Genomic DNA, 27,262 nt, shown 5'->3' on the forward strand with positions numbered 1-27,262 from the left:
GTTGGAAAAATAATAAAAGATTATATATTTGAAGATCAATTAAAATTTTTGTTATTTTTTTTGTTATATATGTATATTACATTTTAATTATATTTTTCAATTTTGTCGATAGAAACTGTCAAGTAGAGAATAAAAATAGATTTGCAATCTATTGCTTAAATTTGTATAAGCCGTTGTGTAAAACAAAAATTATTAACCAAAAAAGAATTTATTTAAAAAAATATTATTTTATCGAAATATTATGATCTCATTTTTGTATAAAAAATTAAGTTGATCTAAATTGCATTAAGCTACAGAGAGCATGGAATACCGATTGCTTTAAATATATGTGAATTATTAAGAAATCTAAAACTAGTTTCTACGATTCTTTTCAATTATCTATGAATCGTATCTAAAATTTATGGTAATCTTCCTACGCTAACTTTTTTATTATATCGCGTGGATTATTAAACACGCGATAATGTGGCACCGTTTCCATATGACAATTATTATTGCTAAGTGACAATAAAACTTTTTAATTAATCGTTTAATATCGCAGTAACGTTGATTAGATTGACCGAATAGCGTAATAGTGACCATTTATTATCTTATAAATTTTGGATTACGTTTATGACTAACAAAGATTGCAAAATAGTGACACGATGAATATACTCCATAGTCAAAAAGTCACGATACGCGAAAATCAATGCACAAAATAGCAGTTGAATCATACTGTTTCATTAGAGAGATATTACTTTGTGTCACTAGCAAAACATGATTTGATGCTTCTTAAAATAATAATCGTTTAAATATATTAGACATTAATTAATATTTTTAACGCGATAAGTTAAAGTACATTATTAGTAATATAATACATTAAAAAAATATTGCTATATATATTAAATTCGTTATATTCTTGCAAAAAATATTCGAATAATAAATTTTTAGTTGTTTATTAATTCATCTAAGATTAATATTGTTACGTAATAAGTTACCGATGCTATCTCTCGTAGTGATCTATGTATTATAAATATTACGAAACAAATACTTGCTTTATAACTTTAACAAACTTTACAAACTGCTACTTATTGATTTATTCGGAATACTTCGCATAAGTTGGATTTTTCTTTCTAAAGAATGCAATTATGTATCGCACAACTTTTCCAACCTCGCGCGTACATGAGATGAATATACTCCATCTATAAATATTTAAATAAATGAAAAATATTTTCAAACAAAAACAAGAAAGTATATGAAATTTAGATAAGATACGATGTTTTTACGTTCTCGTGATTTCGTGAATTTTTCTGTTGAAGAAATCTTCTGTTTTAAGAGAAATAATTTATTTTACTCGCTTCACTCGTTGCATTCGCAATTTGTCGAGCCACTTGAGCCACACACGGCGCAATCGTGGTGATAACTTTGTGGTTTAATAATTAAAATCGGATCAGGATGAAAAAGATTCCTTTTTCGCGGCGCGTCCCTTATGCCTTCTGTCCGATTTTCGCAGCGGCATAATTAAAGTGTCACACGAGAAGTAATGTTGATAGGGTGCAAAAGTAAGAAGGCCGAAGTAACGGGCGCATGCCTTTGTTCTTCGGCGTTGAAGGCGGCGGCGGGGCGGAGGGGGAGAGCGGGCTTAGCTGTGAGAAATTAAGCAATTAAGCTGCGTATTTTACTACCGGAGATCCGAGGTTCTGCCAACTAGTCTTCCGATCTAGACTCGCTTCGCTGAGACCGTGAGTAGAGGAGAGAACGTATACGCGCTTTATTAAGATATCGCGTAACTGCAAACGAACGATTCCGAAGAGAAATGAAAATAGAATAAGCATAGAACGCCCATAAAAAGATAAAACAATAAAAATTTCGTTGCGTTGCAATAATTTCGATCTGTAGCTTATATGATTGTAATTAGAGTGTAATTTCGTAAAAAATCTCTTTTGTATTTCTTAAAAATTTGAAATAGTTATTAATTATCTCTTACTGATGCGATATGACTGCAAAGTAATATAAATATGTTATATGCTATTTTTCTAAATTAATAAAAAAATTATTTTGAAAAAGACAAAGAAAGAAGATAATATCGTATTAATCTTCATAATTAATACACTTACGCTAAATAGTGATGCTATTTTTTCTCAAATAGAAAATTATTTTGTTTACTAGAAATTTAATAAGCTTTCCGTTCAATGGTTAATATCTGCTTTAATTATATTACATAAAAGCAATTTAAACGTCAATGAAGCACCGCAACAATGCGTACATGAAATGAACATTCTGCGTTATTCATACCGCGCACTTTTCGCAAATTAAATTATATGTATCTATTATTTTATCCAAATAATTCATCCATAATAAATATAATTTGTAATTGTATACTTAATTACGCAACTAATGACTAGAAACAAAAACTAAAACAACAGGTAAAAAAATTTTTTAAGTTTAAGAAATTTATCACGATATCATAAGAACGTAAAACGTAAAATATTAGCAAAAATGATAAGAGAAATAAGTTTGCAGCTCACGAAGGTTCAAACTTGATGGCACGATCGTAACCGGATCTAATGAGACTATTAATAAACTTATCGAACAACAATCAACGTCTTCTTTAATTACCGCATCAAAGCACTTTAGATGCCAATTACGGGCTTGAATCTGTGCATGCATTTATGCAAAAACATATTGTGACAATATCACGCCGACAACCGACTGATTGGCGCGATAAATTTGTTACGATCAAATTAAATTGCCGTTTTTATTTTAACCCAATACGATAAAGAGTGTATGCTATGTTATTACGATATCTCATAGGTTCTAGGCGAATGAGATAAGAAACGAGGGAACGCGAGTAGGATGCTGATGAGAAAATAAAGAGAAGAAGTGTTAGCGAAGTACGACATAAATTCAAGGCAATATCGGATGGATGATCGCAATTAGATAAACTTTATTCCTGGGAATATCGAAGCTTTGATTATTGATAATTTCCTCGAACAATATTTAATATCTTCTTTAATTATGACATAAACCCGCTTTGAACATCGGTAATGAGCTCAACATAGAGAATAAGTTTATAAAATACATTCCAAACAAAATTTTACATTTTTTAAAAATAATTTAAACAATCATATTAATTGCAAATTACTGGCAATATACGTATTTTTTATTTTAGTTGATCAAAAGCAAATGTATCGTATTATAAATTCTCTCACGGACTACCTACAAATCTAATTAAAATATACCTTCTCTAATTATTCCAATTTTTTTTAAACTCCAAAAAATTAGTAGCGTAATTTTAAAGAATTTCTTATATATGCAACGCATACCATAAAAAAAATCTATGCACAATTTAAATATAAAGCTCGGAAAAAAAAGCAAGAAAGCATATAAGTAGTAAGTATACGAAAAAGTTAGTAAAGGAAACGAGAAAACACAGCGAAAGTTCGAGCAAAAATCTTTTAAATGAATGGTTTGCTCATAATTAAATTTCTGCAATTATCGAAGCTTCGAAATGGTTATTAATAAGTTCCTCGAATAACATTAAACGTTTTTTTAATTACCGCATAAAAGCACTTTAAATGACAATTTTAAGTTTAATTATAAAGAGTAAATTTACTAAATAAATTCAACATTTTTTATCAGCAAATGTATAAATTACGCAACGCACATGGCGAAAGATAAAAGTAATGTTTTAACGTTGATAAAGCACATATAATCACATTATTAATATCACGGTAAATGAGTTCGAAGAAGATTCTTTAATTCCTCTTCTTTCATTATCGCAAAAGCGCTTCAAACACCAATTATAAATTCGTATGACGTAAGAGGTGTCCTTTATCTTCTCGTTAATGCGCGAGATTCCAAATAGGATATGAGATTAACGGTCTATTTTCCCATTTCGCTCGTATAATTTTACAAGCACGTTAACTTTGCACAAGAGTCGTTCTTTCTCGGTAACCCTTTGACATCTCCCCAGAGAGCTTAAATTATACCACACACATTTCCATTTTTTGCACTTATCTCTCTTCCCAGCATATCACGTTTCGCATACTGCGCTCAATTTTACGCGGAGCTTTTATTTGCAAGATTATTTTTCCTTTTTTTCCGACGATTGCGCTTGTCTCCGATGAGGAAGTGGTTGGACTTGTCTCGAACGAAATATAGGCACGGCGCGACGCACAATGTGCTCGGGCCGATTTATCGCGAGCACAGCGACGGCGATAAGAGAGCGCGTCTCGTAAAATAATACTCCCCCGACCCTCATTATGCGAGAATAACGTTGACGGAAGGAAGGAAGAGAATAACGAAGAAAGTTAGCGTTTGTATTAAACTTCTGATAAAATGCCTCGCAGTGCTCAACGAGACCGACGCGAGCAACTCGCTTCGTCGAAAAGGATCTCGCTGCCTATCCAAACAAATCGTCTAGAGTGCTACGACAGTGCGTTTCTGCTGTCCTTATAAGAAAGTGTCCCTTTGCGATTTTATGACAAATATATATAGATCGCATATCTATAGGATACTTAAACAAAATGAAAAAGTGACAGATGCAAACTTTTCTGTACATATTTTATATATATTGCAGAGCTGAGAGAATTAAAACAGCTCTTCAAAGTTAATTTATATTTTACTCTGACCTATTTTATTTTAATATCACTGAAGTAATAAATTGCATTTTCAAAAGTAGTTTATAAATCTTGTAATTGGAAAAAACAAATTTAAAAAAAAATTTTTTTTAATTTTCTGTTTGTAATATCTTTTAATGATAACGACGATAACTTTTAATGTAAACGAATATATATATATATGTATAAAATAATACGTGTCTTATTTTGAGTTTTAATTCTACAATCTAATAATAAGTTATCATTTTAATTATTATTATAATATATTTTTTTATTATAAAAATTGAACAGGGACAATTTAGAGAATAAAATCAGATCATCGAAATTTTCGATTCGTTATCGAAAATTTTATTTCTCAAGGCAATCTTGAGATTTTAACGGGATTTTGATGGCTCTATGATCGTTACGATATTATTATCGCGCGCGAGTGCGAAGTGCAAAGCCAAAATTCATAAATAAATATAAACCGCGACCGCTCGAAACCGATAAGTGGCTGATGGAATGGAGGATCACCAGCAACCAGCATCCTCCATCCTAGCAACTACTGAGGGTGAGAATCGTCGCAAGTAAGAAAACGGCGAAGGAGCGGGGGAGCGCGAATTGTAACAGGGACTTCGAGTGTCATAACCCCGATAAGCCCTTGCTGATTCCTACGGAACTTTAGCCACATTTGAAAGGGAATCGCCGGGATTACCATTACTTCCGGCTGAAATCCTTTTCCCAAACAGCGATATCATTCCTTCGCTGTGGACAAGAAAGAGAGAGAAAGAGGAAAGAGAGAGAGGCTGAAATGAAAATCGGCTCTACGAATAATCCACTTCAATTTGCAGTAAACTATTTCGCGAGAGAAAGAGAGATGAAGCGAATGCTGCGTTCGGAAATCGAGTGAATAGGTCAGACAGAGACGGCCGAGAGTTCATCAGTCACGCGTTTAAGCCGTAGTTTGTTATTTAATAAAGCACGCTTATTTTCGACATTTACTCGCTTACATATTGAATGAACAAAATGAACGTTGCTCGAAAGGATTAAAAAGTGCTTGTTATCCTTGATCATAGACGATGCGGTATATCGGCAATATTTGTGCACAATTCTGTGAATGGATTTATGTATACAAAATGTGCGCAAAAAGCATTGACAACGGTTTTTGTCGATCACCATACAAGTAATAAATTTTTCACAAATATTCCACGACTAAATATTTTTTGCTAACAAATTGAATAATTAAACGTATTTGGTATTATACATTCTATACTGTATGTAATATAAATATTGGCTTTGTTCAGTGTATATAACACATCAAATGTATATTTAAATTATAAATGATTTTTTCCATTATATGAATGATTGATATTAGTTATTTTCTTCGTAAAAGTTGGAAAGCAATACATTCATAATAATATAGTGAATTATTGAATTAAATACAAATTATATTTAAATTTCAAATTTTTAGCGCACAAAAATTTTTATATGCAATACTAAACAAATTAAATTAATTTGAAGACATCAAGTTAGAAGTAAGAAAAATACTTAATTTGTAAACCTCAGATATAACTTCAAAAAATGGTATTACAAATAATATAAAAATGCAAATCTTAGCAATTATATAGTAAATATTGATAAGTAAAAATCAGTGCAATAGAAAAAACAGTGGACAATATCAACTTTTTCACTACGCAAGTATAATGAATAAATATTTACTCACCAATCGTTGTATATATAGCTACACTCTCTTTTCCGACTCTACCTGGAGTAATTAATTAATATTTTGGTTATTATTAATTATCATACATATTTTGTGTATAAAAATTAATTATTATGTTATTTAATTATTTTCATTTTATTTAAATAATAATTATGTGCAATAAATGCATAAAATCAAATTACTTAAAAGTTTTAATAAATATTTTTCAAGATTTTAATAAATATATAAGAAATAATTATAATTATGTTATCAAAGATATGCACATATTAAAATAATAAACCAATAATTTTATTTACCAGCTGGAGTATTACAATTTGCTTGAGCTGCAAATTTCATTTTAGACTGCTCTGCATCAGCTCCACGAAAAATTGATAAATACCGGAAATTCCCACTTGGTTTTGTACTTACGAAATGAAAAAGTTTAACCGCACACTTTAATTACGCGAAAATCACAAATTTCCGTCACAAATTTGCCATATCGCGATACATAAAATGCATATGCGAGATAAAATTTTGTACAACAACCCGTCTCCGCACATAATTGTCCCGATTGTTATTAATTTCTACATTCCGCGGTTCATTCAACAATGCACATATACATTCAAAACAAAGCGAGACGAACGACAACTTTGCGATTATAAGGAAATCGTCACACGTACACACAATTATGTTTTACTCGATCTAATATTAGCTGAATTTTCAACGTGAAATACAAACGCACTTCGATCTTTTTTGAACTAGTGCTCATTTTCGTCTGTTTATCGCTTCAAAATCTATACTCACTATGTGTGGATATGTAACCTGTTTGAATCTACAGCTCAATGTCACGGTCCGGTTGATCAACGTCGTTCATCGTAAACATCCGCGATAAGTAATACATTCCGGAAATCGCCCGTCGCTTTAATCGGCATTCCCGATAAAATTTTGCACGTATTAAGCACTTTTAATGGATATATAACACATGATTAATTACGGAGCTATCGCGATCTACATTTAGAGCCGTTACAAGACGGTAAACCATAATGGCTGCTAAAGTAATGCCGCGCGTAGCGTCGATATCGCTTACTCATGCATTTATCAATGACAGCTATCTTCGCGCTTATGCGGAGATCACCATGTAAGAACACGAATACCAACTATATTTCGCCCGATTCAATTTCGACGAGTTAAACTTTTAATAAGCTATATCTAATGAAAAATACACTGCACTTTAATTTTCTTAAACAAATATGCAGTTTATTTTGCGTCTTATCAAAATCCATATACTCATTAGGATGATAACCTGTTTGAATGCACAATCCGATTGTCACGGCCCGATCAATGAGACGTCGCTAATCGTGAATATCAGCGGTAAATAATACACTCTGGCAATCGTCCATCACTAATTCGCACTCCCGACCAAAATTCGCATTCGTTATGTCCTTCTAACGGGTAAAATGCACGATTAATGACGGAGCGTTCACACTTTGCGTTTCAAGCGCAAGTAGTAGAAACATGGTACAGTAGAGCCAGCACAGCGACTGACGAGTGACAAGCGTACCACCCTTATCGATAGATATCGATTATCAATAATTTGACACCCCTGCTTGCCACTCTCTGGCCGGTAAAACAGTCACTGCTACACTGGTTAATTGTAAATACATAGTGCGAATGCTCTACCACATTAATCGTGTGTTTTACTCATTAAAAGTACATAACGAGTGTAAAGTTTTGTCGGGAGTGTCGATTAAAGTGACGGGCGATTATCAGAATGTATATTATTTACCGCGGAAGTTTGCGATTAACGGCGTTTCGTCAATCATCTGGCTACCGCCGGTTCATGGATTAGGATAGGTTATGTAATATGTTGTGATTAGAATAATCGCAGCGAATATATGAAGCTGATGCAGTGCAGGCTAAAGTGGAACTTACAATGAGTAGAGCAAATTGCTTGTCTGGTGAGTACAATTATTCATTTATTATTTAAATGTATATAACTTTCATAGCGTCTACATACACAATTACAATTATATGTGAGGTTAGTTTGTTCTTGCTGCGAGGCCTCATATCTTATTTAGTAAGATTTTAATCTTTCTTTCACGTTTTTATCGTTATTTTCTTTGATATTTTCTCAGAACTTTTAATTTCCATCAATAGCATATACTATATTTCTATTACTGGAGCATAAATTATATACCCCAAAACTATATGTATTTCGAAAACATGCCATTAAATGTTGGAAATTGTAAAATTATATTGGAAAATGTAATGTCTTGATAATGCGATGTAACAGATTCAACTAAACTAACCACGGAAATAGCGCCACATTGATCAATGTCGATTGCATTGATGAGAAGCCATCGTTGGATTAATGAGAGAAGCAATTGCTGGTGAAATTGGGTTGATTTGCTATGCACAAGATACCGCGATTAATATTGATATGATTGATTAGAATGTTTTTGTTGCAATGTGCTTTAGCGGGCATTTTCTTCTACCTCAAAGGCGCAAGAAAGCACAGTCGCGTATTATAACGTAACTATTGCGAACCACGCGTAACTCGGTAATATTGGGTAATGCTTCATCATCGCGCGTCGTTAAGCGTCGACGGAGCGACGCGGCGCTCTTCTTCGAGTCATCGGATGCATCTCCGCGCGCGGGCAATCGATGCAGCTGAAATAAATTCCCCCGACTCTAAACTCGGAACGCAAACGACGAGAAGCGAGAACGATTTCCCCGCCGGCGCCTAGCCTCGCGATAAAACTCGAAATCTCCATTCATCGCGTAACAGGGAACGCGCCCCGATCCTACCCCCCGTTGCCTCCTCCACCGCCAGCCAGCCATTGTATTGAATCGTCGTGGAATCCGTCTGTCGCGATTGTCAAATTTACCTGATTGCAAATCGATACTGGATTACGACGACGCACAGTGAACCGTTCCGGTCGCCAGCGGTTGCTACCCGACGACGATTTCTCTTCGATACGCTCGACGTTGATCAACGTAACGCTGTTTCCGTCTCACAATCGTGGCTAGTTTTATCGGCGGAAATCGGCCGTATATTCGAGTATGTATCGAGTATGCTTTGACTTTGCTCGTCGTGCGATAAAATACTGACACCTCATAAAAGAGATGAAAAGTCACCATGTACAAAAAGGCAGAAGATGAGACAGACTGATTCTTAATCTGGTATTTCTAATTTCACATTTTATACTCATTAATATAAAATAGGCATTTTTATCACATTGGAAAAATTATTTTATATATTTTTCATTTATTATCACATAGAAATTATTTAAAACTGAGAAATGCATTACGCGTTTTTTTACGCATACAAAATATAATATATATAAGTTTTTGTTTTAAATATTCCTAATACGAAGCTTTCTATGAGAGTGCGCTGGAAATGAGAGGATTATATAAGAAATGCATCGACCATGGGAACGGGGAAACCATTATGAATTTAACAGTTTTATTAATGTAAAAATTCATTAGCAGAACATAGAATATTTTTTTAAATGTGTGAGAGAAGTATTCATATTCATTCATATCAGAAACATCCATGGCGGTAATTATTTTAACTTTTCAACGTCGTATAATCACTGAAATTTCGAGCATCGTGTATATGTATAATAGAATTCTTTTTCTCTCTACATAATCATTGTGAATACTAAATTATATTTACAATGCGCATTTCTCGACCATCAGAAAGCATTAGTTGAAATTCGTATAACGAAACAAGCAGTATTCTACTCGCAGTTAAATATATACTGTTTATGTTCAACTAATGCGAGATAAAAAAAATAAGCCAAAAGTTTTCGTGCCGATTGTATATGCAGTAGTTAAATATAGAAGCTTTCCAACATTTGCGCAGCGTGGAAAATTGAAAATTTAATTTTACCATATGTTCCCCACTATCAAATTTCTATATCGTGACTTGATATCGGATTCCATCCCATGTTATATCTCGATTTTTATGACAGCACTACGTAACGATTCTTTGGGGACGCCAGTAACGTCATGAGATTTCAAGTTTATGAGTCTAACCGTTGCGTTAGAGTATCCAACGACATATAATAAACATGATATTAAATTTGAAACCTTTAGGCATACCATTGGTATCGGGCTCTTTTTTTTACGACGCGCAATAATTCTTCCGAGCGAATTAAATGTCAGTTTACAGGTGCTACCAGTTCTAATAAATTTGGAATCGATATTTACATTTTGACGTTCATGGTTGTGCCAGTAGGATTTATAGAAATTAAAAATAAAATGGACTTTTCATGCGCTGCACGACAAATAACTGCGTAAGAAATCATACACACAAAAAATTTACCAAAAATTTGGAATGTATTATATGAAGAATATTTTGTTGAATTCTTTATTGCAAAAAAAAAACCTTCTTTACTGCACGAAAACCATTTTCCTAATAATCGATAGTTAAATTTCTCTCCAGCGGCATATGAGTTTATCGTAATTATCGTAATTATCGTTAAATACATAACAATCCCTAAAGACATGGCTAACCAATGTTTGATGAACGTTGTCGCAAGGGATTGATGCAAATTAATCAGGGCCAATCAGTATTATTTATTATCGGCCAGGTCGAAACATTAAATGCTTATATAGAATTTATTGGTTTTTAGTCTCTCTTTATGCGAAAAATATTTATTTTGGAGTGTAAAAGTGTAAGAATTAGTCATTTTTGACATAGCAAACAATATTGCAAATGGACATTAATATATAATGAAGTCGAAAAAAATCATATAAATATTTGGAAATTAAAGTTTAACATTAATCATATTAAATATTGTTTGAAATTTCAATATCCAACGCGCGATTATAGGAGTCACAAAATTATAGGAATAATATAAAAATAAAATTTGAGAAATTAATTGTTGCAGTTTTGCATAATTTGAAAATTGAGGTTAAAAAATTCTATCTTGTTTGGAAAATAATGAATATCACCAATTTTGTATTTTAAATATTTTCAAATATATGCAATGAGAGCGGTCCGTAATATCGTATTAATTCATCATGTGAATTTGATAAACTACAAATCTAGTATTCTATTTCCGATGAAATTTCAATGATGATGTCTATCAACCGCGCTAAATATGATTCGGAATTTCAATGCCCAACACGCGATGCAAATTAACCGCATAAAATTGTAGGAATAATACAATAATCAAATTCACACATTGAGTAATTGTTTATAATAATTTTGCATAAGTGCACGTTTCAAAATTTATCAGGATAATCGAAAGAATAATCAAATTCTCGATTCATATTTCATAAATCGTGTATCTTACATCGTATATTTTACATCCGTCTTTTTACTCCTAAACAATGTATCAGTTTCAAATTGATTGATTATCGGCTATTTTCTCAAGTACAATCATTTATCTATGAAATGAAAGAGCAATCCCTTCGGATATTATTTGATATTACACGTTTTAAATTATTTAGACGATATAATATTACAGCAACTCACTATTCGATGCTTGACAGACGTGTGCGTTTCAACATGAAATGTTGTTCAAGAGGAAAGCTCGCGCGCTTACGAATGTAAGCTGTTCGTATCTATCAAATGTCCATCAACTGAACGTCTTCCATTGCATACAAACGTAAGCGCAATCTACGATCAACACTGAACCTCTTGCGGCATAGGTTTGCGAAGTTATGCGAATTTCTCGCGACACAAATCCTTGCTTTAGAATTTCGATTGATAAACAATAATATAGGAAATACACTCCTGTGAGCTTCAGTGACTTTTGATATGTACATAAAATACGCGCGGTTTAGAATTTCGGCTCGATCCTATGTACTCATACACCTACCTACCCGATAAGCTAAATTACGGCGGGAGGTGAGACGTATAAGTTTACTGGCAACAGTATATGCCGAGGATTGGGTCGGCAGATAAAGTTACATAGGATGTTCCATTCGCTGCACACCTGCTTTAACGTGCACGCGGAAACACCTGAAAATTTCCACTGTTAATCATCCGCTCGTGTTTACACGTTATTACTGTGTTTACCACCGACGGTGTATATCGATATTTCAAATGTCGGATAAGCTTATGCATTTTTGTCGCGCTTCGTACGCGTGCGGTACGACTTACTGACAACGACCGAAAAATAATAAAACACCCATTAATCAACATTTCTATATGCTTGTTAAGTCGTAATTTTACTTTTAAAAAAGTAATAAGATAATCCACGTTGCAATTGTTCCAATTTTTAGATTCAATAAAATGTAACAATTAAATAATATAATTATATTAGCATTATTCATCAAATGTTTAAAATTTTTCACATTTTTCTACAAAATTAAACTTATTATTTTAAATGTCGCATTTAAACCATGAAAATGAATAGTATTGAATAATTTAATGAAATAATTTTTTATTGAACGTGAAACTATTAATAATTTATAAAACATGTTGATTAACGAGTTTTCCGACATAAAACAAGCTTGACAAATATTCCGAGATTATAACCGGTATTTCAACATGCGATAGATAATGACATCCATATTGTCAGTTAAATGCCGGGAAGTTGCCAAGATCGGGTTGCGACCGGCATCTAAATATCGCGCTTGCAGCAACGTGAGAACGGTTACTCAATTACGGGATCAAACAGCGCAAGCCGACGTCGCTCTAAATCACAATCAGGTCTATCTTGGTTGTATAGCGCCCGGCGGCGGGAGAAGGCGTTATGGAGCCAGCTACTTCAAGTTAAGCCATTTTTCGCTAAACCAGTTTACGATGTCAAACTTTGCGCCGAGAGTTGCGCCGAATCGAGACGTGCTCGGGATCGATATCGAGAATGGTTCTCGGCAAAAGTCGAGGGGCGATCGTCGTCGATACGGTTAACGTTTTATCGCCATTTTCTCTTCTATGTACATACTTTGAAGCATCATATCGTATGTCATAAGAAACACTCGTTCTCGATTTGTCGAAAAATGGTATTTGTAACAAACTGTTAGTAATTGTGACCTAACTTAACAAGTTTGTTTCAATTTTCGTGTTCACCAAACGTTATAACACATGTTAATCAAAAAATTGCATTACATAACATACACTGCAGCTTACATTTGATATTGGCTCTAAAAAGCTTCGTGATAGTTTTGTAAATAAAAAAGCCGATTTGTCTAAAGTAAGCGTTGTGTTATGATATCCGTGATATAAATTTCATATCAGGCTTAGGAATATTGACTCTTTGAAATCGAGGGTCACGATTTCGTCTGCAACACACGAGATATGTAAACATAGTGGGAAAAGGTGAATAATCCTCTTAGCGACGATTCAGGGAAAAAAAGGGAGAGTCTACCCTAGACGCTATCCAACTACTAATATCCTCTATTTGAAAATAAAGCTTCTGGCTCTTTTTTTTATGGGCGATATCCGGATATCAATATTTGTAATATATCTACAAATGTTTTTTTTTATTTTTATATTAATATCTGCGATATGTCTACGCGAATAAATTGTTATTGATAAAATTGCAAAACTCAACTACGTAAGATCAACTATTACAGCAATACTTGCAGTACTCGGTAGTCATTTTCGGGGAGTAAATCGCGATACGTTATTACGTGTAAAAGATTAGATTCTCATTTTCCGAGAAGAAGGCTAGAGGTGTGAATTCTCTCGCTCAAGTACAACGTCGGCTCGTGTAAATCCATATTTCCATGACGAAGCAGTCGGCGCTGAGCGAAAAATGATGAGCCGCAGATCGGCAATTCTGGTGGACTAATCCGTGGAAACGAGTTTGTGGACTCGTGAGCGCCTCAATACATGTCCCGTAATATATAATGCATGATCGCAAATGATGACGTTTAAAGTGATCGAAGCTCGCAAGTTGCTGATAAAAATTCATGCACGATACCCATACTCGAGACGCGTGCACGATGCCACTCACGCGAACAACATTAGCGGCGAAGGAAAACGCGCATGGGAATAATTAGACCTTTGAATAATTAAGAAAAAGTAATTGACGCTAGAGACGCTGATGAAAATTCATATCAACGCGCGCGTCGTGTTTATTTCTGTGAATGACACGCTGCGAATAAATTGAACTAATAAGAATAATTGAAGTATTATTTTTCATAACAATTATCGGCATTTTAAAGGAACGAACAATCTCTCCTTGATGAAAATTCATAGCGCGCAAATTATATACTGTTGCAACTTTATTCGTGCGGATGCATTACGCACGTTTTATAACTTTCGAGTATAATTAACTTAATTATTCTTTAAAATATTAAATGCAATTCAGAACAACTCTTTTAAAATGATTTCAATATTTATATCGCGAAGTATTGGATTTGAGTTTGCGATTTTGTGGATTTTATATTATATTACATTTGATTACACTGCAAGTCCTGTAAAGGTTCTTTTCGATGAAAAAGAAATTCAAAAACCGAAAAATGGATTGTTTAGATTATTTGAAAACAAAGGAAAATAAAAACAATTTGTTTTGAAATATTTTATAATTCTTGTAAAATTCTGGTTTTTGTGAAGTATATTTTATACTTTGTTTTGTTATCTGTCATAGAATTTTTAACAAAGAAGATGTAAAAAATATATTTCGATATCACAAATATGTATAACAATATACATGCAATTTCTGAAAACACTCAAAAAAGTGCAATTTGAAGTACTATGAACATCAATAAAAGAATCAAGTGTCATATAAAAAATAAACATTTATAAAATTGGAAACATTCCAGAATTCGATAAATATTCTAGTTTGCGACGCTCCTTGATGTTTATAATTAATAAACAAATTATTTTTCCTATAAAAAATTGTGTTAAAAGTATACTTTATTAGCAAATTGAAAAGTTTTTTGTCAAATATTTTATAAATTTTTTTTTAAGATGTAATAACATATAATAAGTTCAAAATTATAAATATAATAAGTTGTTTTTATGAAAGCTATCAAAAAATGATCTTCTAAGATATCTAATTAAATGTGCTCGTGTCCTGTAGTTAGTTCTATGTTGCGCTATGTTACTCTGCAGAAAATACGCTAATTATGTGCCACCGTAATTATTTGCTGTTTAATATTTTTTTTGGAAAACATAATATGCGGTTTCATTGAACGCATTAGTGTCGTTTCATCCTGCAGTTGACTCATAATAGCGGCGCCGTGACTTTGTCGTTCGAACCTTCCGTTTTCAAACCATGGAAATTAGCTGCGGGCGAAGTGCTTCGTAAAAGTCATCACGAGCCAGTGTCCCCATTTCCGCTTTGAATAATCGCAGCCTCTTGCGCTTCTCAAGGTACTCGGCAAACCGAGCTTGTCGTTTGAAATTGAAAAGCACATTTTTCTTTTTGTCAACAGCACAAGAGCCGAAAAAAACTCAGAATAGCTGTATTTAGTTTACCACCACGCTTTATAATACGCGTGGCAAGAAACGGATTTCGCAAATTACTTCAAAAATTCTCTAATATGTTAATATGAGATTGCTCATTTCTTGTTTTTTATACACTACGTTTTTCGCTGTTTTAAAGTAATCTTTCCTAAAGGCAGTTAATTACATGCTAACTTTTTAAGATAAAACGAAAGGACCCAAAAGAAATTTTTTTACGTATTATATCAATCCAAACACTTCATATTAAAATATTTAAATAAATAAATAATTTTTTTTACTCGGTATTATTTGTATCATTAGTCATTTTGTTCTCTCTAGTTGCTCGCCAGAGTTATTACGCGAGTAAGAGCAAAAGAAACTTTGGATCTTAGAGAAAGGAAAGAGTAATTAAAGCAAAGGTGAAGACGAGAATACTACAGTGTAGAAAATGTTGATTGTGGCGATATCTTGTCTTTAGTTCGTCTAATTTAAAATATTTCTCCAATGTTATCAATGTGTTGTATGTTGTTATCTTCGACACAATTCCTATATAGCCTTCTATATGGAAATGATAAAAAGAGCGCTATTAAAAAGCGCTGTAGAAAATTGTTATCGATAGGAAGTGTTCCAAAACTATCTGGTTATAACTATCATGTTTCCGATGACGAAGTCGAGAAAGAATTCGCAGTAGCTTATAATTATTTAATTTGCTTTCGTGTTTTTTGCGTATTATTTGTTTCATTTCATTCGTCCGACAATATATCGTGAGAATTATTAGTTAAAAATTGATAAATAAGTAAAAATATACAAATATGGATAAAATTTATTTGAAAAGAATATTTATTCCACATATTGATTTCGAAAAATATCGATTTTTTCCGTATAACGTTATTTGCTAAACTTTTGTGCGACTTTCCATCGCGTGTGAATATTAAGGTTTCTTATTTCCAAATAGAAAAAGTAAAGAAGTAAATATACGAGGATCGTAAAAATGATTAACCATTCGCATTTTACGCACTGCTAAAAAACTGCTTCTCTTGCTTTCGATAATACACGAATATGATAATAATTTCGTTTAATTCACGATTGAAAAAAAGCAGACTGGTTTTTTTTCTCCATCAAATGCCGAAATGTTACATTTAATTTCTGCGTTAGAAATTTTTTACCGTTTCACATAGTGTCGAATTGTATATGAAAACTTTATGACAAAAAAATATCCGATGCAGTATTTAAATCTCTTTTTTAGTTTATCACAATCAAAGTGGATTCTAAAAGCTGACAAGCGTAAATATTTTGTTCGTAACAAAAATTTGAAAAATATTTTTCAAGCAATGCGAAAATCTTAACTAACATATTCGCATTGCATTTACTAGAAGATGAACTAAAAGAAAAGGTGGCACAAGAACATCAAGCCAGATTTAGTTATCTGTAGCATGTGACCGTTTCGCCGTTTAGGACAATGGTTTTCTCCGCAATAGCGAGCTCAAACTGTTATTTGATTTGCTGAAACCAATTCGTTTGCCATTGTGCAACAGAAATATGGCTCCCTGTATGGAAGTGATAAAAAGAGTGCTATCAAGGCGCTGTAGTAAATTTTTATCGATAGGAAGTGTTTCAAAACTATCTGGTTATAACCATCATGTTTCCGATGACAAAGTCGAGAAAGAATTCGCAGCAGCTTATAATTATTTAATTTTTTTCGCGTTTTTTGCGTCTATTTGTTTTCTTCTTCTTCCGGCAATATATCGTGGGAATTATTAGTTTATTAAAAATTTGCAAATAAATACAAATATAAAAATATAGATAAAACACATCTGAAAAGAATGTTTATTCCGAATACATATTGATTTCGAAAAATATCGCGGTTTATCCCGCGTAGTATAATATTATTTGCTAAACTAAATTTATGCAGCAACTTTTCATTGCGTGTGAATATTTTTTACACTCTCTCGTTTTATTAAAATTTTCTATATGCTTACTGGTGGGAGTAGATTCTTCTGAAAATAGCGAAGCGCAACCGATCGCAATAAAAGCAGTTACTAGCGATATCTATATGTGCAAAAATTCATGCCGGCATATACGGCATAGCGCGACTAGAAATTTCGTTTTCGATCCACTCTGTACAGTCCACGAGACCAACGAGAGTGAGCCTTTGTGTCTCGAGATCGTCTACGACACGGAAACAAAATAGAGTTTCGCTACGTCGGCGATGCGTTCTCGAGCTCGCTCGAGATCGCTCCGCCGAGATGTTCGACGTGCCCATTTTCAAGCCACGGATAGCGAGCGAGAGCGAGAGGCCGTCGTAAAAGTCATCATCCACCCCTGCTACCGTCGGCCAACCCGACCTCTTATCCTACCACCGTTCTTTCCCATTCTCGACGCTCTCGACGGATAAGACGGGCGCGCAGTTTAAAGATGAAACTTGGGAGTAAAGTGAATCGACCGTGCTCCAAGCTGAAAAGCTGCAGCACCAACAAGAGCAGCAACAGCAGCAGCAACAGCGTCATCGCCGCCGCGGTACTACAGTTGCCCGTAATTTTCTGCTGTTTGCTAGATGTGCACGGAGGCAATGAATACAAACGGCTGCACCTATTCGCCCGCCCCGCCGGGTAATAAAGTACTTGACCGCGGTAAAAGAGGCGATTTTTCCTTCCACCTGTTTACACTTCATTATTTCGCGTCGCACGCCTCGCACGCAACAGCGACGACGTCTAAGTTTAAAAATAATCAAAATAGTACGTGATGTTGGAGTTTTGGCCTTTTGTAACAACGCGCGCTTAGTAAAATTTGCACAATTAAAACGCGAATCTCGTGTTGACGTAGCAGTCGGCTATTGTGTACCCCGGAGAGACGGAAAGTTGTGTACTCAGGAGATATCAAGTTTACTAACGCGTAACTATTGTTGTAATAACGTAGTGTAATAGTGGATAATGCAGCGCGGTAAACAATGATATAAAGAGATGAGAAAATAATAATTTTGATTAATATTTTCCAAATTAAATTGATATTTGCGACAGATATAATTCATCTTTGTGCGTACGAACAGGACTTTGTTACACAATCGGTTATATTATATACAGGAGTTGTTTAACTACTTTCTATGTAACCGATATTGGCACAAATAAAAAATACAATGGTTTTCGCGGTCCGCGCAATGAAATACTATTTAATAAAGAACTGAACACGTTGTAATATTCGCAAAAAGGAAACGTCTCGACGGAGAGAGTTAGTAACCGCATATATTGTCGACGCGGAAGATCAGGATATAATTACGTACGCTCAGACCGTCGACGAAACTCGTTCTGACAATTTTCAATTTCCTCAGATGCCGCACGAGTACCTCGCCCTCGCACTTATGCCTACCTACGTTTCGCGTAAATGCGTATAGCGTAGTAACGTAGTTAGCTTGCGACCTTCATACCGCAACTTCCGCAGTACGCAACCATGCACTCGTCTACTTCGTTATGTAATCGCGACCGACGAATGCAATCATACACTCGGACGCTACGGCTCCATTTCAAAGAGATGGAAAATTAAGGAGGAGACATATATTCCTTGTTGCAGCAGAAATACTGTATGAGCTTGCCAGTTGCATAGGCGATTAGACTAACCACTGACAGACGAGCATTTCTAATTAACTGAATGAACATGTCGAAAGAATTGCGATTACAAATAATCGTTTCTTGAAAAAAAGAATTAATTTTCATATGAATTGATATTATCTTAACTAAATTATCCTTCGAAAGATTGTATAAATAAGTGCACAAAACGTAGCTTACAAAAATTATAAAATAATGTATATATATATAATTTTATAAATATATATATATTTATAAAATTTTTGACAAAGATAGAAAATTATTATTATACATATTTAATTTTTAATATTAACTCAACATTAAATAATTGTATTTAAATAATTATAATGTTGAATTTGCAATGAAATTTAAATAACTGCTACATAATTTCTCATCATACTTTGGTCTATCCTTCACCGTTATATCTATCTAATATTATCTGTTTGCTTTATTTTACTAACGGTTTCACTAAGCATATGAATATATAGTTACTGGCCAGATGGTTTATTCTTTTTACATAAAAATAAAACTATATGTTATTTTTACTATAAGCAATATATATCTAAAATTTCAATGGATTTTATTTTAATAGAATCTGCAAGTGTAGAAAACACAGCATCTCTCTAATTTGAATTAAAGAAGCGAGTTAAAATTACTTGAAGACTTCTAATATATAATATATTAATATTGCTCTTATTTCAAAAAACAATTTTTTTTAGTTTTCCAATCGTTTGATTCAAGTAATTTCGTAGATGATAAAGTTATACAAAGTTTAGTGCAAAAAATGCAATCGTTAGTTACCTATCACGTCTACATCGCAACCAATTGTAATAATTGGAAAACTGAAAAATATAACATTTTAATGAAGATACGCCTCTTTTGCTTGGCAAATTGTTTGCAACCATTTCGTAAATTGCTCGATAATAGCGTCAATCAATAGCGTCTTTTAACATAAGCAAATAGAAAAAAATAGAAAAAAATCTCAGAGACCAGATTCTAGAAATTCTGTTTTATAATTCCGGAAGAGAGTCTGGTGGTAATTTTATCGATGCCTAGAGCTATTTGGATTAATGTCCCGCTTCTAGTATTGTATTGCGCAATTTTGCCACACGTCGCAACGTTTCGTATATTTTCGCACTGGATTACCCGTGTCGTGCCCTCGGCGTTAGGAGGGATACGTTTAATTAAAAAACACGGTTTGGTATGTGTACGGACGACGCGGAAAAAGGCGTTCGCGGCACCCAAAACGAAAGCAATCGCGTTTAGGTACAGCGCGTGGCGAGCCGTCGCGCCGTCCTAATTTCGCGCGTGGCAATTAAACGTTATTCGTCGGTCACGTTGCCGGCCAGGAAATTGCTCAGTCAGTCAGAGAGCACGATGTATCGTTGTTCCTCTTTTTCACTCTCTTTCGTCCACGGATTTCAGCTCCGATGGCATCAAGCAAAACAAAATCGACCGTACCGCGTTTCAATTAAAGTTCTCGCATGACACGCGTCGTCGCAGTAAAGTAATGATTAATCACCCTGCTATATTGATACATTCGATTTCGCGACAGATTCCCCGAAAGTTTTGTCCCGATAGACAAATTTTCTCTCCCGATAGAATAGAAATGTGGCGAATATATAGATTAATTGCAGTAGATGTCTTTGCTTTCGTTTAATATTTCGAAAAATATAAGTAAAATATATTAAAACATTAATTTAAAGATAAAATCTTTGCTTCTATATAAATAAGAACTTACAGAAAATATACTGTAGAAACGTATATAAAATATGATTTGCATGCTTGCATCAAGTAGCAATTAAATAACAAACATTTGTATAATTTATTACAGCCATAAAAGCAAAGAAAATATTTAATAAGTGTGTCATAATAATAATCTTAATGCGAACACTATGAGTTTTTATAACTCATTTATTTTTAATTTAATGGCGACCAAGAGTTTCTCTCGTACATCTGTTTTTTTTTTATATTTATGGAATCACGGTTATGCCAGTGATTACAAGCGAACATTATTTTAACTTTAATCCACGAATGCAACCTGAATTCGTGATATGCCGTATTCACTTTTATAGCCGAATTAATTAATAAAGTTAGCGGCTAATAATTTTGTAGCAGTTATATAATTTTTAATTAACGACATTATTTGCTACTGATATTATTCATTTTCCACACAGTTTCGCGGTGGATCATTATAATTTATATCAAAGTGACACAGATTCCTCTTTGTGAAATTTATATTTATGCATCACTTCGCCCGTCGCTTTATAACGTCCCTGAAAAGCGTGCAAATCTTTCCAGTAATGAAAACGATCAACCAAATTATATCAACAAATATTTTGAAAGAATATAAATGTTTTTTTTATAATTTAAATTAATGTAAAAGTTAAATTTGTATGAAAATGTTTTGAAACTCTTTCTCTCGATATAAATATGTAAAAAAATTTTTTATTATGTAATGTATCCCGATAGAAAAAATGATAATGCACGTTCCGTTTGCATTATCGAGCTAAAATAAAGAGAGATATTCGCACTTTTTCGATGTACGATGAGATTATAAAAGTTGCAAAGCGCGTTAACTATGTACTTTAATCGTACCTTTCGTCGCACCAGCACTCAAATTCCACGATAGCTATTCTGTGCGCTTCAAATGAATTCTATCGCACGAATCGGATGTGAATTGCTCAAAGACAATTTGGACGTTAGCCTTGTAATTTAGACTGTACAAAAGTAATTTGAATTCTCGCTCGGCAAATTCGGATTGCGTTTGCAGAATTTGCGTCGTATCGCGTGTTTGCATTGCGTCGTACAGTTCGTGCTTTAGTCTCTTTCATCGCGTAATCCACTTATTACGCGCTGCTCTGTTTAATGCAAAAATCGCAATAAGTCTTAAAATATTTACGCGGAACATTGAAATGCTTACGAATGCAGTTTGGCATATCGTCAGGTAAAATTAATTTTTTATTTGTGCCCTGGGCTATCTATATGTATAGACAAAATGGACGCGGAAGCGAAAGGAGAAGTGTGCTTAGACTCTTCCGAGCAAATTACAGAGCTAGCATAATTATTCGTCATTATTACACTTAAAACTATACGGGACTTGTAAGTCCCGTCAGCATACAAGGGGATTAAATTAGTTAATTCCTTCAAAATTAAAGCCAGAAGTGCTTCGAAATACATCCTAGGATAGTAAATACAAGGCAGAACGGCGCAGACAGTGAAATTCAAGTGACGTCTAATAAGCGGCACATAAAGCGATGCGCGCACTTTCGTTGCGGACGCGTCACGTTGCGTCACGAAGCGTGGATACCGGAATCCCGAAGAATGCGCGGGCGACGGTGATTGCCGGGTTCATTAAGGCGGGCCCGGGAAAAGTCGCGAGCCAGAACCGCGGATACTTGAACTGCGTGAAACAATAAATAAAGGGTGCTAAAAGAGATCTAAGACCAGGAAGCACAAGCTCCACCGTTCGAATGCGGAACCGCGTTACGTATCGGCGCGCGGCGCATCACGGGATATCGGGACCGCGATAGAAAAACGTGGACGTGGGCTCGGGATGGAACGTGGAACAAAATCATTAGGCCGAGACGGCGATCGAAAGAAGTTACATCCATCGTCGGCCATCGCCGCGGCGGCTCTTAATTTCGCTTCCGTCTGCCGCTTTGGAGAATGGCGGATATTCCCGCGAGAGAGACGTATGCGCTGTCTAATATTGTATAAATCGCGTGGAGAAAAAAGCTGCTGCTACAGCTACTACTTGCGGGAGCACTGATAATTACACATCTTTTTTCTTTAATTGACATTGTTTAACAACAGTAAATAATGACTTTGCGACGAGTGATGATATATTATTATGAATTATTTCTCTCGACCATATTCTGGGCGTTGGAAGAGTTATTACAGAATAGTATGTTTCAGAGAATTCAAAAATCACGTTTACTTCGAAGATTTATTTTATTTTTTTTTTATTTATCGCGTGCCACAAACTGAAAACTAATTGTTTGGATAGGAACTATATGAGATTTGTGCAGTGATATAGATTTTTTTGAATTTGCTGAATTTTTTACGTCAGCGAAAAAAATTCGCACTAAAAATGGTTTTACAGTGACATGAAAAAGTGAAACGATCTTTCACTTTTTTTTTCAAATGCACGCTTGTAATAAAAATTCGCGGGAAAAGCGATTTTGTAACTGTGACGATAGGATAACATATACTATATGTTGCGCAATAATGTATTTTTTATTTGGTGGATGACGTAAACAATCTTATTTACATAAATTGTACTATTTTTCCTCCTGCAGATAATCTCGACTTTTATTCTATGAATATTACGTTGATCAAGTTACGTTATCAAGTTTTGTATCTCATAAAGTTTCAGCCTAATGAGCTATTTTGAAATTCACTCTTCTCTATTTCTTTAATGCAAAGATCCTCTGCTTAGATTGTTCGAACACGAGAAGTACGTCGCCGATTGGCGGGCGTATAAGCGTCTACAAGGCGGGCGAGCTAAAATAATTTCGCATAATGGTAAAAACGCAAAACTGACACGTTCGTTAGCAGAGTAAGTGACCCGTGGAACATGTAGCGTATCCTGCCGAACGAAAGTCGAAACACCTCTGTTTCGTGTATCCAATACGCAATTAAGCTGATAGAGGTGTAATTGAGGCAAGGGAATATCAAACCCTGCTCAATTATCCACAAGCTATCTCGCACGTACATTGTTCCGTTCATTAGATGATCAGTCAACTTGTTTCAAAGCAGCTTTATTGCAGAATTTTAGTTTATATCTTTTCATTCGTTCTCTGAATTAATATTGTTTTAGATAAAATATTGACTCAGCTCATCATTTCTAATTTTTTAATACCGATTATAATGAGTTTATTAATAATCCAAATATCGAAAAGGGAAAGAAATATAAATTATGCCCTATACAATCTTCTTTTCATATTGATAATTTTATATCAGATAAAAAACTCAACTTGAGAATATCGACTCAACGAATGCTGTTTCTTAGAGAAGAAAAAGAATTTCTAGTCGGAGGCGTATCGGTGAACATTAAATAATTACTTTACTAAAATTATCTGTAAATTGCTAATTTTCTATTTTTCTTTCTTCGGAACGGACGAGTAAATATCCATTTTTGCGTAAAATAATAACGATAAAATTTTTCCATCATATTAATTGAGTAAATTAAGTATCTATCGAATGTTGACAATAATTTGTATACTCAGCTTTCATGTGAACACATGTGGAAATTGCTTCACGGATTGCTAGACCTCCCATGCGCAAGTGAATTAAGCGCGTACCGTGAACATGTCCTCCGCAGTGACGATTGGCGCGTACAACATTAGGCTTTCAAACAAGTTTACGGTTTAAGGCCGCCGTGTGGAAGTGTGGTTCAACAATCACGAAGGTGGGAAGAGTCGGGGGAAACATGAGAATATGAGTTCATTGTTGGCCACGTAAACCGTAGAGAGAGAGAAAGAGAGATACATAAGGGGATTGCACCTTATCCCCCACTTCTGTTGTCAGTATAATGTGCGCCTATTGTTGCATTCGCTTCCTCATAACATCGTGTGCACATGAACGGAGGATGCGTGTCGTTCTTTTTATTACATTCCTTTTCCCGTCTACGCCGGGCACGATGCAAGCCCACGCAAGAAGCTGTTCGATATGATGGCGAGTACCTCCTCTCGATGTCGTTCTCGCGCTTCATCTCGATTTCATCGTGCTCGTTCGGTTCGCTTGAACACGCATCTCCCACGAGCGGAGAAAGATCGCGCTTTTTTTCATGCCGGATCATTATTATTCAAGTTACTTGGCGCGCAATGTAATCAAACTTTACCTACAGCCCGGTTTCGGTATCGCGCTACACTAGCGTAATTCTAGCAGCGTCCATTCGATCCATCGGAGATACCGAGTAACAGTAAAATGAGAGAAGGCGGCTGCAGAACTCGCGGAGGTTTTGAGAAATTGCGATCTCGTAACGCGCCGCGACCTGACTATTATTCATCCTGACGAGTAATTCTTATCGCAATAACACGAAGAAGCATGACGCGCTCTTTACCAAGAAACACCCCCAGCATTGTCATTCCCTCTGTAATATTCTCGTTATCCTTACAAAACTTTATAATTGGCTGCGCAATATTATTGTGAAACTGTCGTGTGTAATATGATGAAATTATTGTACAATGTTCGACATCTTATTAAGTGCTTTTTTAACATTATTAGATTATAAAAGAAATTCTATATAAACATGGAAATGTATGTTAGAGTAGGTATATATGTACATGTATATTATCAAGTGGAATTTGCACCACAGTATTTTTTAAGTTAATTAAAAAGTAAAATTTTTTTTGCCGATTTTTGTGAGAAAATTTTTTAATTTTTTAGACTATAATTCAAAAGATAAAAAATTTTTTCAGACATAATTTTCTTACAAAAATCGACAAAAATAATTTTTATTTTTTAATTAACTTAAAATATGCTGTGGTGCAAATTCCACTTGATTACCCTAATTGTGCATACTCTAATTAATACTTATATAATACTTATATATTAATATTTATATAAGATTTCTCTTGACATAGTTTCTCCCGGCATAGTTTTCTCGCAAAAATCGGCAGAAAAGTATGATTTCCAAAAAACACGGTACTTATAGATCTTGTCTTACATTCAACTAGTAAGAAATAAAATAAATAAAGATTACACATCTGCAGCTTGGATTATACGCGCGGCTTATCTAAAAGACGACTCAGCCTCTTCCATTAAATCGAAAAACGGTACGGTGGTAGTCTCGCCAGCAGTCTCAAGATCGTACTACTTCGAGAATCCGCGATATCAGTTCTGTGTGACTAGAATGAAGTTTGCCCGGGGTTCCCAGCGCCCGCGGCCAGTCGTGTTACGAGCAAGCTTCCAAGACGGTTCGCGATACATCGGATGCCGCGGCGGTATATCGACGAATTCACCACGCTCGGAAGGTTCGAAATCGACAAATTTCGCCCGCGTCCCCCATCCCGCGCGTCGTTCGCCCGCCCTGATTCACTTCCTCCCCCACGGCAAGGCGCGGTGAGAGGGAAGCCGTACCTCTCGAGAAGCGAGTAAATCACAGCCGTACACAAACATGCCGCACATACTTCCAAAGTTAAGCTCGCCGAGCGGGGTTTCGACCGAACCGGGGAGCGAAGGATGATGCCGACGGGCGGAGAAGCGTCGATGCGCGAACGAGAAGACAACGTGAAATTGGAAAATCCATTGCGGCACGCCCCATCCCACGCGCACACATACACATATTCACGCATGTCACGTCTCCGCATTTCCAGTCACATATCGTATGTGCGTCGATTTGTCACATAAACGCATACATACAGACGTACATAAATATATACGGTAATTTATGATATGATCCGTAATCTAATTCGCTCATCCTACTATTTATACTGATAAATCCCTCATTTGCATATGATAGAATCAGTGACAAAGATTTTAACGTCGGATATTTAAAAGAATCGGGACAAACGTGTTAACGAACTTTAACCTTTCACAATTTAGACACCAAACGTTCTGAAAACGTTCATCGCTCTGTAATTAACGGAGTGCATCTGGCAGTCTAAAATAAATAAATATCGCACTTCGCGTTCTGATTTTCGCGTTTCGTCTGGTTATTATTACGTCCGAAGATAGCCTATTGAAAGGTCATTTCTCTTCGTTGCTCGCTATTTCAAGACACTATTTCGATGGCCGAGTATATCAAGATGATGGAAAGTCTCGAGCCAAAAGCCATTAAAAAGTTAGCAAATCTTGATAAGAAATGTTTACCTCCGTAGTCTGACCAAGAAGATAGTAAATATACATTCATCTAGTGCTTCTCCTCTTGTCATTTATATAAGTAAATTACTTTCAACTTATTTTTTTCTTTTTAAGATAAATTCAAGAAGGCTACATCAGTTTTTTAATTTTCAACGCCAAAATTGATTTACTTCAACCATATTTCTCAAGTGATATTTACTAGAAAGTTATTTTCCTACACTATTGTGGAAAATTTCCACTA

The 27,262-nt window shown here is 34.7% G+C and overlaps 2 protein-coding genes across 3 annotated transcripts in view; one reads left to right on the top strand and one right to left on the bottom strand.

Moving 5' to 3' along the window:
- LOC105677048 (uncharacterized) overlaps window positions 1–27,262 on the bottom strand; it is a 278,448-nt gene that overhangs the window by 237,096 nt on the left and 14,090 nt on the right. The window lies entirely within an intron of this gene.
- LOC105677050 (uncharacterized) overlaps window positions 1–27,262 on the top strand; it is a 56,030-nt gene that overhangs the window by 3,677 nt on the left and 25,091 nt on the right. The window contains exon 2 of one of the 2 annotated variants that reach the window (XM_067357550.1): window positions 8,157–8,237. The exons of the other annotated variant lie outside the window; for it this stretch is intronic. Within the exon in view, the coding sequence (XP_067213651.1) occupies window positions 8,213–8,237 (25 nt within the window). The 5' untranslated portion in view covers window positions 8,157–8,212. The remainder of the gene's footprint in view (window positions 1–8,156; window positions 8,238–27,262) is intronic. 2 annotated transcript variants of the gene reach the window in all.

Source organism: Linepithema humile, chromosome 6, assembly GCF_040581485.1.
Source record: "Linepithema humile isolate Giens D197 chromosome 6, Lhum_UNIL_v1.0, whole genome shotgun sequence".
In the NCBI taxonomy this organism is placed as follows: domain Eukaryota; kingdom Metazoa; phylum Arthropoda; class Insecta; order Hymenoptera; family Formicidae; genus Linepithema; species Linepithema humile.